At 41.6% G+C, this 13,949-nt stretch overlaps 1 protein-coding gene across 1 annotated transcript; it reads left to right on the top strand.

Moving 5' to 3' along the window:
• The first annotated feature begins 185 nt into the window (after positions 1–185).
• Positions 186–13,328, top strand: adgrg1 (adhesion G protein-coupled receptor G1). The gene is made up of 14 exons (XM_076287321.1): positions 186–521; positions 5,418–5,519; positions 5,727–6,182; positions 6,325–6,373; positions 7,464–7,578; positions 7,940–8,080; positions 8,203–8,340; positions 9,160–9,202; positions 9,499–9,605; positions 10,069–10,187; positions 10,322–10,587; positions 10,716–10,815; positions 11,429–11,703; positions 12,120–13,328. The coding sequence occupies exons 2-14, from the start codon at positions 5,453–5,455 to the stop codon at positions 12,242–12,244; spliced, it is 2,001 nt and encodes a 666-aa protein (XP_076143436.1). The 5' UTR covers positions 186–521; positions 5,418–5,452; the 3' UTR covers positions 12,245–13,328.
• The last annotated feature ends 621 nt before the right edge of the window (positions 13,329–13,949 follow it).

Here is a 13,949-nt window from a genome sequence, read left to right as displayed (position 1 = left end):
CCATGGACATTTTCATAGCCTATGGGAAATGGGACTGAACTATTGAGTTAGGTAGATTTAGTCTATCATGAAATCGGAAACTTTTCATTTGTAGGGCCAAAACACACACACACACACACACACACACAAGCCCCTCCCAGCCTGCACACCTTGTCTCGCTGACAGCCATACCCTGGGGGTGCGTTTTTGACGTCGGAAAAGAGCAGGTCACGCTGTGCAGAGTATGACAGCACGCCACCGGCTTAAGTCTAGGCTATGAGACTCAGACAGAGACAAAAATCATAGACTTTACTAAAAAGCTTCTCATATTTGCAACTTTCAGTCACGCTTGTTGTTGCGGTCAACAGAATGTGTCATCAGAGACGCAAGGAATTTTTCGTCGTCTCATGAGTCGAGGTTGCTTTGGTTGCTTAGCGAAGCGGCAAATCGTTACAGTTTCATAAAGTTACTTCACTGTGGAGAGAACTACTTAAGCAGATATCTTGTCAACGTGGGATTGACTGCATAAAAATCGCATTAAGGTAAGCTAGGCGATAGCCCAATGTTTCATATCGTAATTGAGGACTGTTCAACTTAGCCTGTCATAAGAAATGGATAGGTTACACTATTTGAGTTGAGTAGGCTACCTATGAGTTTTGTTTTGACCCACAACTCGAGGAAACACGATTTATTGCTATGGCTTGTAATTAAATAAGTCCGACGTTAAGCGCAGCAAAACAGGTGTATGGTGGGATTTTAGATTACAAGCATATGAAACAACGACCGAAATCGACACATCGAAATAAATGTAGGCTAAAATTATCTCTGTTCAACTACAGGAGATACATAAATTAGACTAGTTACTTTCATGTATTTGTTTGGTTTGAGTTTTGGTTGATTGGATTTAGTTTTTATTTTGGTTGAAGGGTGCGCTTAAACACTGCCCTCGCTCGCAGATGGGAGTGAGGTGAGAACCCTAAAGCTCGTTGCAAAGCTAAAACATCGATTTTTTTTGTTGGTGTTAGCGCTTCAAAATATGTAATGTCTTTAGGAAAAAAGGTGTTTCCTTCTCTATAATTTAAATATCTGTATGAATAGGAATGGTCTTCAAGTTGTACATGAAAAGTTGTAAATTGGCCTTGTATGTTAAACCACACAAAAAAAAGATGTATTCGTGAAATGAAAATAAAATTAAGAATTGTATAATAAGCCCACAGGTTGTCACACTACCCTTTGTAGAGCACAGCCTAGCTTTAGCTGACGGCTATTCACTATGGTTTTATTACTAGTCAAACAAAATGTGCGCCCTCTCCTTTGTGCAGATCATGTTATCTATGCAGTGAATAGAAGCCCCTAAGACTGGCCTGAACCTAGCAACCTTTCCATGGGCCATTTTGGGGAAAGGAATGTGGTTCTCTTTGTGTTTGTAGGTTTGTGTGTGTGTGTGTGTGTGTGTGATGGTCCCAGAGGAAATGGGAGCTCAGGTGGGGTGTTTCATTGCACACACATTCTCTGCGGCTATGAATAAATGGAAAACACATCAATGCGTTTGCACCCATACAACATTTGCCTCAGTCAAAGGGCCATGCAAATAGATGAATGTGCTCATATAACTCCCTGCTTCCTTGTTCCCTTTGGTCAAAACAGGCACTATATCCCTTCTAGCACAAAAATCCTGAAAACAACCTGTAATCCCCTCCTTATGACTCTGCCAAAGGCTTGAGGCTCTTCACCAAATGTCTGAAGCCAACCTTTTTGGAGATTTAGAATCTCTAAAATAAGATTCTGTTGTATTTGCTTTTCACATGAGGCCTTCAAATTCAACTGGTTAAACTGGTGTACATTGCAAGCGTCTGTTAGTTTGGTTTTCCTGTCTGAACCTCAGTACCTTCGTCAGAGCTGCTATACCACAAAGCGTCTGCAGCTGGTAATGGCATGGTACCGCAGAAAATATTACACATACGTGGAAATGTGTAGAGTATTCAGTGATTGCTCTGATCATAGCAGCGCTCCCAGTGCCCCCTGTCCGAGTCAGGCCATTGAGTCAGAAAAGCAGGTCATGGCAGTCACAATAGTCGGCCTATGTCTGAAAGGGATTAGCATTTTTCATCAGCACTGCATGCTTCTCTGCATGAAGTGAAAGACGGACGAACCAGTCAAAGGCCCTCTCTGCCTATGAGTCACAAGAGCTGTGTCTCTCTCTGAGAGTAGGCTACGACCCTGCACTTGACAGAGAGAAAGATAGGGCAAGCATGGGGTTCGAAAACAAAGGCATTCACCTCACGATACAGTTGTAGTAAAATGTGGAAAGCTGTGCATGACACCAGAGCTCTGAGAAGTCTGGGCATATATATATATATATATATATGTGTGTGTGTGTGTGTGTGTGTGTGTGTGTGTGTGTGTGTGTGTGTGTGTGTGTGTATGGGATGGGTTTGTGTAGAGCTGTAGTTTACAAAATTACTTTTAACTGGATAATCTTATTAAGCTTATTTTCAAAACGTGCTTCTTCTTTTCTCATGAAAGACAGTAGACTGGTGCATTGATCAGCAGTTATTTCGAAGCCCACTGAAATACAGAAATACGAAAGGGAGGCTTCATGTAGAGAAATAAATGAGACCATGATTACTTATTAACTGTAAATTGTTTTAAAAGATGACTTATTAGGCCTGATGAAGATCTGTTGAGATAAAGCATTTCTTGGAGCTCATATACTGTGAGCAGACCATCTCCCTTTCTCTCTGACACGTTTTGTCTGGCCCCTGAGAAAATACATTTTGGATATGCGCACCCGTTTTCAACAAAGATGACTTAGTAACCATGAAGGCCTCCGTCTCTTGTCTCAGCAGTAGTCAGTTGTTTCCTCACCGCAACCCCCTGCTGTTCAGAGCGTCTGATATTTATCTCCATATGTGTATCTGGTGCAGACGTTGCATCATATCAATACGCGCTAGCGCGGCACTAGGCAGTTTTGACTTCAGTAGTGGAGAATGGAAGTCAACAAGCTTGTCTGTTTGTGACAGTGTAGTTAAATGTCCAGTTGTTTCAAGTCCCCAACTCGTCCTCTTGCTTTATAACTCCCCCATTTATTCTGAACAGATTTTGCATCAACACACACACACACACACACTCTCTCACACACACACACACACACACACACACACACACACACACACACACACAAACACACACTCACATGCTCACACACACACACACACACACACACACACACACACACACACACACACACACACACACACACACACACACACACACACACACACACGTTCTCACACATACACATGCACTTACACACACACACATACACACACACACTCTCTCTCCAAGAACCTCTCCCACCACCTCCCACGGTTTGCGGAGTGAAAAGGGACATTCTTTCCCTGCGCTGGCGGAACAATAAAGAGTGGAGGGGGCGAGGGAAGCAGTGGTGGGTGATGGGCAGCAGTGAAGGAAGGCATGAGAGGTCCGCCCTTCTCAAACAGAACTGAGCGTGCTCTTTGTGCACTTGTTGACTGTGGGCAGCCAGTGTGTGTGTCTCTGTGTGTGCTGGGACACAAGAGGATCTACATGTCTGGCCGGGGTTGAAGTTGCACTGCGAAAGACTTGAAGGACGCCCCTGTCCAGTGAAGGCTCTTCCTGTCCATAGTGGCAGGCAGCTGCAGCTGCATTGCATAGAAGCATGTTATTGAACTCAACATGTAGCGCCACTGTGCTAGCCCTGCACTACCTTCAGTCTGAGTCATGCATGTTTGGGGTAATTCATCTTCAATACAGCATAGGGATTCACTAGAATTCCAAGGCAGTGTTAGTGGAACAAAGCTAAGGCAGGGACCTGCAGCAACATGCTGGAATGAAACTCCTCTCTGTCTGCATCAGCCTTAGGGAGAAAGCTTGAAAAAAAAGTCTTTTTTTCCACTTTTTTTCACGATTTTCGCTTCTCTATACACAATGTGATCATATTGATATTATATGAACTGTGAATGAAATCTGAAAAAACATTGTGGAGTAGAAGCTGAGGCCAACGAGGAAGGTCGGTAACACATTGCTGGGCACCAAGTCCCATTTAGAGACGGAACATGTTCCAGGTTCCAATTATAGCTCCAGTCAACAGCCTTACGAGCAGTACAAGAAAGTGAGGCTCCAGATCAAGAGAGAGAGGAATGGGAACAGCATTAAATGGAAATAGTTGGGTTTTGATCTGAGTTTGAGTTGGTAATGTTACAAGCCATTGCAAGTGTAGTAAGTTGCTGGCTGATGTAGAGCATGTTTTGAAACGCCACAGTCCTCAGCCTGGTCTAATTTAGATTCACTTTGCTCACCAGACTGGGTTTGTCTCTGGACTTTAGCCCTTGGCCTGAAGAGTGGGGGCATCAGCAAACTACGGAGATGCTATTACACAGTTAGAGAGTGAGTGTGTGTGTGAGATTGGGTGGGGTGGGGTGGGGGTGGGGGGTGTTTTGAAGGGTCGCATAGTAGTGGTGACATTAACCTCATTTGCAAAACCAAACATGCACGTCATGATCATCTATCAAGGTGGAAAATATAGTTCATGTTTACCTAGAGTTTGGTCTGTGAGCAAATTGTGGACATAGTACTCCACAGTCTCAACCTCTCACAACCACTTCAGTGGTCTGCGTGTGTGTGTATAGTGTGTGTGTGTGTGTGTGTGTGTGTAGTGTGTGTATGTGTGCTTGTATGTGTGTATGTGGTTGTGTGTGTGAAGGAGTCGGATACCTTGGGTGCTGAGGTTCCAGACGACGTCTGTCTACAGTGCTTGTGGCACGCAGCTATATAAGCATCTAATCATGTGATTAGGAAAAGATTATTTCATTGACGCAATCTAAAACAACAAACACGTTTTATGCGTTAGCAAAAGCATACCTTTGAATGCAATGTACCTGTAAGGCAGATCATTATATCTTGACCACACATTCCACGATCATTTTGTTTCATAATTAAGTGGGTTTTTTTACTGCGATGTGGTGCTGGTCATTGTGTCCTGCTTGGGTTGGTGTAGGGTTTACATCATTGCAATACTCCAGTCCAGAATGGCATGAGTGATGATGTTCAGACTGTTAGGAGAGAAAGGCTGTTCTCATGGATAAGGCTTCGTGATAGTGTGCGGAATGTATTTTTAGTGCTTTGTGAATGTGTTCTCAATGATAAAATGCCCTGCTATAGATAGATGTGTTTTGTGAAGGGTGAGCTGGTTACTAAAGGCAGGAAACATGCATGTTTTTGATTGAGAGAGAGAGAGAAGTGTGTGCTTGCTTAAATGATAAAGAGATCTCCTGTTTTGGTTTGTGAGCATTTACTCTGGAAATGGAAAGATATCCACAACAGAATTGGGTGACCTTGTAGGGATTTTAAATTTGATTTTGATTTTGAGCTGTTTTGTTTGACCTTTTGTTCTTCAGAGTTGAAGGAGAGTCGGTAAGGTGAGGCTCCAACGATGATGTGGGGCCAGGCAATAAGAGGAATTCTGGGATTGATTTGTTTCATTGCTCCAATGGGCCGAAGTAAGCTACTACTATTTACCTATATTCTCAGATAAAGATAGGTAGACTTAAAAGTAACCTATAGATTAGAATTATGTGTTTTGTATAAGTCAGTTAAATTATCTAATAATAATATACTGCTCAAACAAATGAGGCTGGCATAGTTTGCTTAGCTTTTTCATGACTAAAGAAATCACCCAATTTATTTGTCATAATTTTGTCGAGCAGTGGAAAGTGAGAGCGACCTGGACTTTAAAATGTGTGGAACATGGCTTCACGGCACTGGCCACAGGATCCTGAAGTATGCCCTGACCAAAGGCTGTGGCATCAGTGCCCTTAACATCAGCGCCAACGAGACCACCCTCTCCATCACAGGCACCATCACAGCCAGCCATGAATCTGTGGGCCAGATCCAACTGAACAACACCACCCGGGGGGACTCCAGCCCATTCTGCGTGCTGTGGGAGCCACTGGTGGACCGCCTGCGGGTCGAGGTGAACGGGCGGAACTACAGCGTTCTGAGATCAGCCGGGCTGCAGGAACGCTGTTGCACGGACCTTTCCTCCAGAGATCAGACTGCAGCTCAAACCTCATATGGCATTGTAAATGGCAGCATGCGAACCGATGTTATGAGCTACAAAACACAAGGGACATTTGGGTTCTACGGACAAACCATCAGCTGCAGTGAGTGCATTTCCATGTGCAATGACAGACACTGACACAGTTTCAGATGGATATGTATGGACATGCATTTCTGTACATTTGTGAGATTTTCTTTCATTAACTCATTCTTATTCATCGTCATTGTAATTGTCCTTCTCTGCAGAAAAAGAATTTTGTGAAGAGGCCCAGGAAGCAACCAGAAAAGTGAATATGTAAGTTATTATTATTTGCATCTAATAACATAATGCGAATTCAAATGAGTTAAGTATAAGTATATATACTCTTTTGATCCCGTGAGGGAAATTTAGTCTCTGCATTTATCCCAATCTGTGAATTAGTGAAACACACACAGCACACAGTGAACACACAGTGAGGTGAAGCACACACTAACCCAGAGCAGTGACCTGCCTGTTACAGCGGCGCTCGGGGAGCAGTGAGGGGTTAGGTTCTCTTAATTATGAATATGACCGTCAACTCATTCGAATGTCATTCAGCAACTGTAGGATGACATCAGAACAATATGCATATGTATATGAACACCATTCTAGATAATGATAATAACAGATGTAGCAGTCCTATCGGAGCTTCTTATGCCAGAGAAATTGATGAGAATATGGGAAGTGAAGGCAAACCTGATTCACCAGTTGTAGAATCAGAGAGTGGCTGCAACAGGAACAATATCATATCTCTCTGTCCTGACAAACACACACACACACACACACACACACACACATATGACTCTGACTATGACCTGCCGTAAACTTTCTCTCTCTGAAATGTAACATTCTTATGGGTGAAAATTGTAGGTGTATGTATGAGGAGAGACAGAAAGAGAGAGAGAGATGATTTTTGACATTGTTGTGATGGTGCTCCTTAGAACATGCCTACTGTGTGAGTGAAAGCGTGCACTGTGAGCATTGGTGATGAGTGAGGAGCTGAGGTTTTGCCACAAACAGGAAATTGTGCACAGAGCCAAACAGGGTGGCTGCAAATAGACCAAAAAACTGAAATATCACATAGTGATATTATTCTTTATCTATGAGGTGCAATACTGTAACCCTATTTTTCTATGCATAGGTGTGGCCATGTGTGAAAGCCAGTGTTTAAGGTGGGGTTAATGTTTGCCTCTTTGAGGAACCATAAATAAATAGTGCACATCTCGCTTCATACTGAGGCTGCTTTCTCCTGAACTGAGTCAGCTGTTAAAAAAAGGTCACAGGGGTCATTTTTATGTGTTTTGAGTGTACAGCAATAACCTGTGTGTGTGTGTGTGTGTGTGTGTGTGTGTGTGTGTCTTTGCAGAATTGAGGAAGCAATGATGAAATCCGGTGTACTGGGCATTGTAAATTCTGCATGTTTTCAGGGAGAAGTTATGGAGATGGATGCTGACTTCACAGGGCGTGATATAACATTTCCGGTAAGAGTTCATGCACTTGCACACCTATATGCAAACTTAGAAGACCACATAGATAGAAGACCACACAGACAGTAGCAGACTTCAAAAGTCCGCACTGGTAGTTAAAGGCACCAATGCAAGTTCTATAACTTAATATAACAGCTTCAAAGTAATTTTATGGTATACTAACTTATAATAGGTAGACTCACACTTGTTTTACAGCAGCCTGCCCTTAGAACCAGCCTTGCAATTTGCTTTGCGGCAATTGTGCAATAGCCTACTATTTGTATTAATTCATGTAATATTGCCGTGCCAGTCTATGTGTCTCTCTCGGAAACTATCTTTGCCGGTTTATAAACAAGCCCACATGTACCATGTCCAGGGGGAAGGGACTGCAAGGGGACCTCGCCCATCAATGCGACGACCTGCAGTGCATCTGCCGGCCTGTTTAAAACCTGATAGGCCTGGAGACATGAAAGCCAAAGTTGTGTGCACCTTCTTCAAGAACAATACCATATTTAAAGTGAGTCAACAACTTGCATGTTTTTAAAACTCGCACACTGTTAAAACACACCGGCACATACACACACACTACATGGACACACTGAAATATGCATGCTCATGTGTTTTGTTTTCCCAACTCAGATTAAGGAGAAAGTATTAGAGAGAAAACAGCCAAACGCATGGATCCTGGAGGATGTTGTGGGAATTTCAGTCGAAAATGTGATCATCAGCGGACTCCCTGAGCCTGTCAAGATTGGCTTCCACCATCCTGCTCTGCCAGTAAGCAGTAACTTTAGAGTTTTTGCCACTCTCATCTTGACATCTTGAGGTGTGTGAGGTGTTACTTCCTCACATGCAAAAAAACACTTGTAGGCTACCAGGTGAAAAACCACTTCAAAAACTTCCGGAGTGTTATGAGTGCACAGCTGATGGCACTAAGGAGGCATGAAAGACCGTATGCTATTCTCAAAGAACTGAAAGCTCACTGATATATTTGAGGTCAAGTCATGCAGTAAAAGTCACATGCGAAACCTGAATGATGCAGAATTGTAGAATGTGCTTGCACTATACCTCCATATGTTTCTAGAGGCCATGTGTAAATAAATGTTGAAATGTTTACTTCATGTAAAACATAGTATAACAAGCATTTTAACTTATAAACATTGATAGAAGTTAGAAGAAGACCATTGTGTTTCATACAGGGGAAACACTCACTCATTACTCCTCTGAGCTCCTTGACATAGTCTATCTCACACTAGCACTTTTTCCCTTTGTGTTGTTTTTAGCCTGAGGAGGGCAGTGTTGATCTAAAAAAATCTGAGCTCTGGAAAAAATATTGAAATTAGGAATAAGTTATATTCATGGTACTTGGCCATGTCTGTGCTATGTAGTTCAATTATACCATCACCATTAGTCATATCTGTAACATATTTTTTATTGTATTTATGAATCAAACTAAATTGAGTGACTGTTAAGCAACCACCGTTGATCATATCTTTAGGCATGTCTTGCAGAAGAAGCAGCCAAACATGCCTAGCAATGTGATTTACTGGGTTGCCTTATCCTGTGCTTACAAAGTTTCTTTTCTTTTTTCTCTAGAAAAATCATTCTAGAAAATGTGTTTCTTGGGACACAAGAACAGGTATGTGTGCATTGGCTTATGATTTAATATTTACATTTACAATCAGTCCACTGACTGGCCACATCCAATACTAAATGTTTAATGTATAATCACTGTTGCCTTAAATATGAGAAAATGTGTTAAAAAACTATAAAAAAATTTTTTTTATATTTATTCCATTCAGGTTATTTATTGTCAGTCTTCTTTATCTGGACTGTAAGGCAATTTGCGTCAGCTCCTGTTGTTTTAAATGTGCTTGACTTGACTTGACTTGATATACAATATGTTTTTTTATTATTTTATTATTATTATTACAGCACCTAATGAGGTTGACTGGAAGACTGATGGTTGCAAAACTGTACCGATAGGTGAGGATAAGACAGAATGCCACTGCAATCACCTGACCTACTTCTCCATTCTAGTGGTAAGTTCTTTACTTTACATTACCACTTTACATTACATTACAGTTATGATTACAGTACATTAACCCTTAAAGGTGTGGGATTTTGAACATTCTAACGTAAGATTCCGTTCTGCATCAATTCAAGGTTGTAAAATTCTATGTTGAATTCAATGAACCCAGAGCCCTAGAGAGAGAGACTCTGAATTAACCCATATATCCTTTAGAACGTTCATTTGCCAACATTCTCGTCACACTGGTGTGACGGTACACCTTTAAGGGTTGATTATGATAACTTGAAACTGAGTACAGATAATACTTGGTATTTATAATATGTGTGTGAGAAAAATACATGTCTTTGCGCAATCTTTTACCTTGACACAATCACATTTTCTTCAACCTATAAGCCAAAATGTCAGCTTTGTGACTGTGCTGCTTTGAGTGTAACTGGGTTTTTGGTCTTTGTGCCCCTGTGTTCAACCTCCAGCAAATTGAACAACGTGACTCACAGTGCCATCTAGAGGCCTTGACTTTTATTACAGCCGTGGGATGCTCTGTATCAGTCCTCAGCTGTGTCATCCTATTCTATTCGCTCTGCAAGAAGAGGTAACCTACAGCTTCACACACATTCACAGAACTTACAAAACATACACACACACACACACACACACACACACACACACACACACTATCAGAATAATGTCGTCATATCTTCTCTATACCTGTCTTCTGTCTCTCAGAAAAAATAAATCTAAGGACCAATCCTCGCCGATCCACCGCGGCCTCGTGGTGACCCTGTTCTTCCTCAGCCTGCTCTTCATTCTGACTGGTGTGTTGGCTAACGTGGGAGGGGAGCCTCTGTGCCGGGTGGTGGGCGCGCTGTTGCACTACGCCCTGCTCTCTTCCTTCTGTTGGATGGCCGTGGAGATCTTCCACACCTTCTGGATGGTCTACATGATCTTCAGCTCTCCGCCAAAACCAGTCATCTGGTACATGCTGGGATTCGGTGAGTTCTGCTTGGACAGTGGGGTGTTTTTTTCGTCTAAGTCTAAGGCATATTTTAAACACATATTTTAGTAGTTCAAGTAGTTCAGTCTTTAAGAAGTTTAACAAAGTGTTCATGAACCTGTCCAGGTATTCCTGCTCTCCCAGTTGGTATTCTGGTCTCCAGAGATGACATCTACGGCTTGAGAGAAGTTAGACCCAGCGGTGATGTTGACAATCCTTACATGATGTAAGTAAACTTCACCCTCACCCTACCCCATGTTCCTACTCTACCATTATTATCTGATCAACCTAATCAGAATCAGTTTATTGCCCAAATTCCGTTTATGTCAATATTCTGTTTAACCTGTTTACAAGCAAGTAGAATGTCACGTTTTGAGCATATTCCTGTTTACATAGCAATCGACTAAGCAATTATTCCGAATAAGTCAGCGACGCAGCCTACAAATAGGCTCCCAACGAATTGACCATGCACAGGCCTCAGAGCATGCACAGAACACTCTTCCTTCTGGGAGCATATTCTTTTTAAGGTGTTTTCGTGACCCAATATTCCGTTTAAAACAGGCATATGCTAGGGTGTGCAAATGGTTTATTAGTAAACCGAATATGGCCTTTTTCAGTTTATTTAAATCAGAAAGGTGTTTACAAGACACCTTAATATATAGGGTTTATTCCCAATAAACTGATTCGAAACCGTTTCATGGCTGCATGAAAACGTAGTGACAGACTCACAAGGAGATTTGATCGCAAGGCCCATTGGCGGTCAGGTGGTGAGGCTACCACTGCTGCTGCTCCACCACGCCTGCACATAACATGCACTTGTTTCCGCTCATCTCTCTCAGGTGTTGGATGAAGGACAACAGCAACGCCTGGCTGGCTCACTACCTGACCAATGTGGGCTTTCTCTTCCTCCTGATCTCCACTGGGCTGGTCATGTTGTTTGTAGTCCTCAGCAAGATCCGGAAACGAGACGAGTGGCAGAAGAGGAAGCTTGCATTGCTCAGCATGTGGGGCCTTAGCTGTCTCTACGGGACCACGTGGGCGTTTGGCCTGCTGGAGATCGGGCCTTACTACTGCCCAGTCACCTTCCTCTTCTGCATTATCAACACTTTACAGGGTAAGGGAACAGAAAAGCCCATTCTTAGGACTCCAAGGCCGGAGTCAAGCAGACCAACAGCTGGACCATGCCAAAAAAAGAACCACTAACATTGATTGTGTATCCGAGTTAAACAATGCTCTGATAAAGGCCATGCTACGTTTGTCAGAACTGCATATAAGGCTCTAGTAATGTGCAGTCACTGTTGGCATGTCCAGGAAAGGTTGAAGTAGAGCTCACAATGGATGTTTGTTTGGTCTGATACCTCTAGGAAAAACCCACATTCAACCTAGAAGAATGTTTTTTAACAAATGAAAAGTTGCTGCAGTGAATTCATTAATATGCATAAATATCAGAAATATGAATGTGATTGTTGTAGTCTGTGGAGAGTGGAATGTGCAGCATGCTTAACATGTTAACATGTGTTTGTTCTACAGGTTTTTTTATAATGGTGCGGTACTATATCCTGGAGCGGATTCGAAACAGCAAGGAGTCAATTCAGGGCGGAAGTACCTCAGGATCCACAGACCAACCCATGCTACAACCCCAAAAAATGAACTAAGGAAAGGGTGTTTCAGAATGAAAGTGGAGGACAATAATCTATGTTGCCTCACAACAACCAATGTTTTTGAAAAGACTATATTACTTGGCCAGTTACCAGAGTTGGTTCAACACATTTTTATGTCATTCATATTTCAATATGAATCATAATGTGGTAAAATGTTGACAATTGTCAAATATCGAATGTTCTGAAATTGTATTTACTAGATACTCTCACAATGAGTGTCAAATTCCATTTATGTGACATCAGGGATATACTGTATTTGATTTATAGCAAATGTAGGCCTACTATACGCTGTCTCTTAGTTTTTATTCATCAGCAATCAGACAGAAATAATTTTGTGTTTTGTTTCCCAGCTGGCTGGACATAACCATGGTATCATGCCAATACTGTACGCTTATACAGGACCAGGGTATTTTATTTGTCTTGATATATTTAGGCCATGATAAGCTCATTCTTATTGCATCAATGTTTTTATGTTATAAAAGGCATTTAGCACTTTAGCCACCTTTTCTATCCATCAGACAATATACAACATACACATTGTGTGTACACCTGTCGTAATTAGATACTGTGACATGCATTCAAAATGTGTAGCCTACCTATAAAAAATATTGTACTAGTAGGCCTATAAATGACATCTTAGACAATTGAAGTGTTGGTTAGTGTTGGACAATTGAAGTGTATATTTTGAATTGGAGCTAGATGACTGAGAACAAAGGTTACTGTCATTGTGTGCATTTGACCTATGTCTTGGTCCAGTGTGGCTTTTGTCATTGTCCATAGAAGACTGTACCGCTTAATGACCATTTTCTGTTTCACTGATTACGTGTCCTGCTGTTTTCAGTCTGACATAGGGGCTACTCTCAATAGAGAAGGATTACTGAATACTCCAGTCATTCACACTGAACACAAAACTTTAGATTTTTCTTTTTGCACTTCTATCTTTAATTCGTTTTCAGAGTACTGTGACAAATCTTTTTTATTTTGAAAAAAAAATGTTTCTTATATTTGTATATTTGCATTTTAAAACTGTATTTTCAGATATGTGCTGTTGTGTTTATTAAAGATGGTCTTCCACTTCGCTATCGCACCCATAGTCTACTTGAATTGTAGAGGAGGAAGTTGCCTTTTCAACTGCTTTTAAAAAAAATGCAGAACTGAAACATCACAACAAAAGACACAGGCCACAGACTGGAGCGGTCCAACAACTGAAACATAGGCCTACTCATGTCACACACACACTAGCGTGTCTTTCATCAGCTCGGTCACAAGACCACTCCAGCCTCAGAGAGGGAGATTACTCACTCGGGGCTTCACGCAGGATCCTGGTGAAGGGTGAAGCTACGTTAAGTGGTGTTGGAAAGGGGAGATTTTCATATTGCCTCAGGATAGAATCACAGCTGTAATGGGCTATATTGGCAGCTTCCATAGAAGATGACATAACGCATAAACGCATAATGTTTCAATATCAACTGTCCAAAATCATAATGTTTGTTATTTTATATTGATAACATAGTATATATGTTTAGTATATTTATAATATAATGTGCTTATTTGTTTCTCAGTTTATCTCATATTTGACTAGTGTGAGTCCATGCTAACATCACTTGATAATTTAAGCCTGATGCTGTGCAGTTAAGTTGAGAGTTGAAACTTGTCCTTGATATCAAAGCAACAAGTATCACCTAAATCACAGTCTGCT

The sequence above is a fragment of the Alosa pseudoharengus genome, unplaced genomic scaffold (genome assembly GCF_046254945.1).
Source record: "Alosa pseudoharengus isolate Yale_2024_CS ecotype anadromous, Long Island Sound unplaced genomic scaffold, YU_APseudo_1.1 YU_APseudo_1.1_scf_16, whole genome shotgun sequence".
NCBI lineage: Eukaryota > Metazoa > Chordata > Actinopteri > Clupeiformes > Clupeidae > Alosa > Alosa pseudoharengus.
This window is presented reverse-complemented; position numbering and strand designations above follow the sequence as displayed.

Bases quoted from the DNA above. Each gene is read 5' to 3' on its own strand.
- adgrg1 (XM_076287321.1), top strand. From the start codon at position 5,453: ATGATGTGGGGCCAGGCAATAAGAGGAATTCTGGGATTGATTTGTTTC. The intron at 5,520-5,726 runs GTAAGCTACTAC...TTTGTCGAGCAG, and splicing joins CATTGCTCCAATGGGCCGAA to TGGAAAGTGAGAGCGACCTG. The intron at 10,816-11,428 runs GTAAGTAAACTT...CATCTCTCTCAG, and splicing joins GTTGACAATCCTTACATGAT to GTGTTGGATGAAGGACAACA.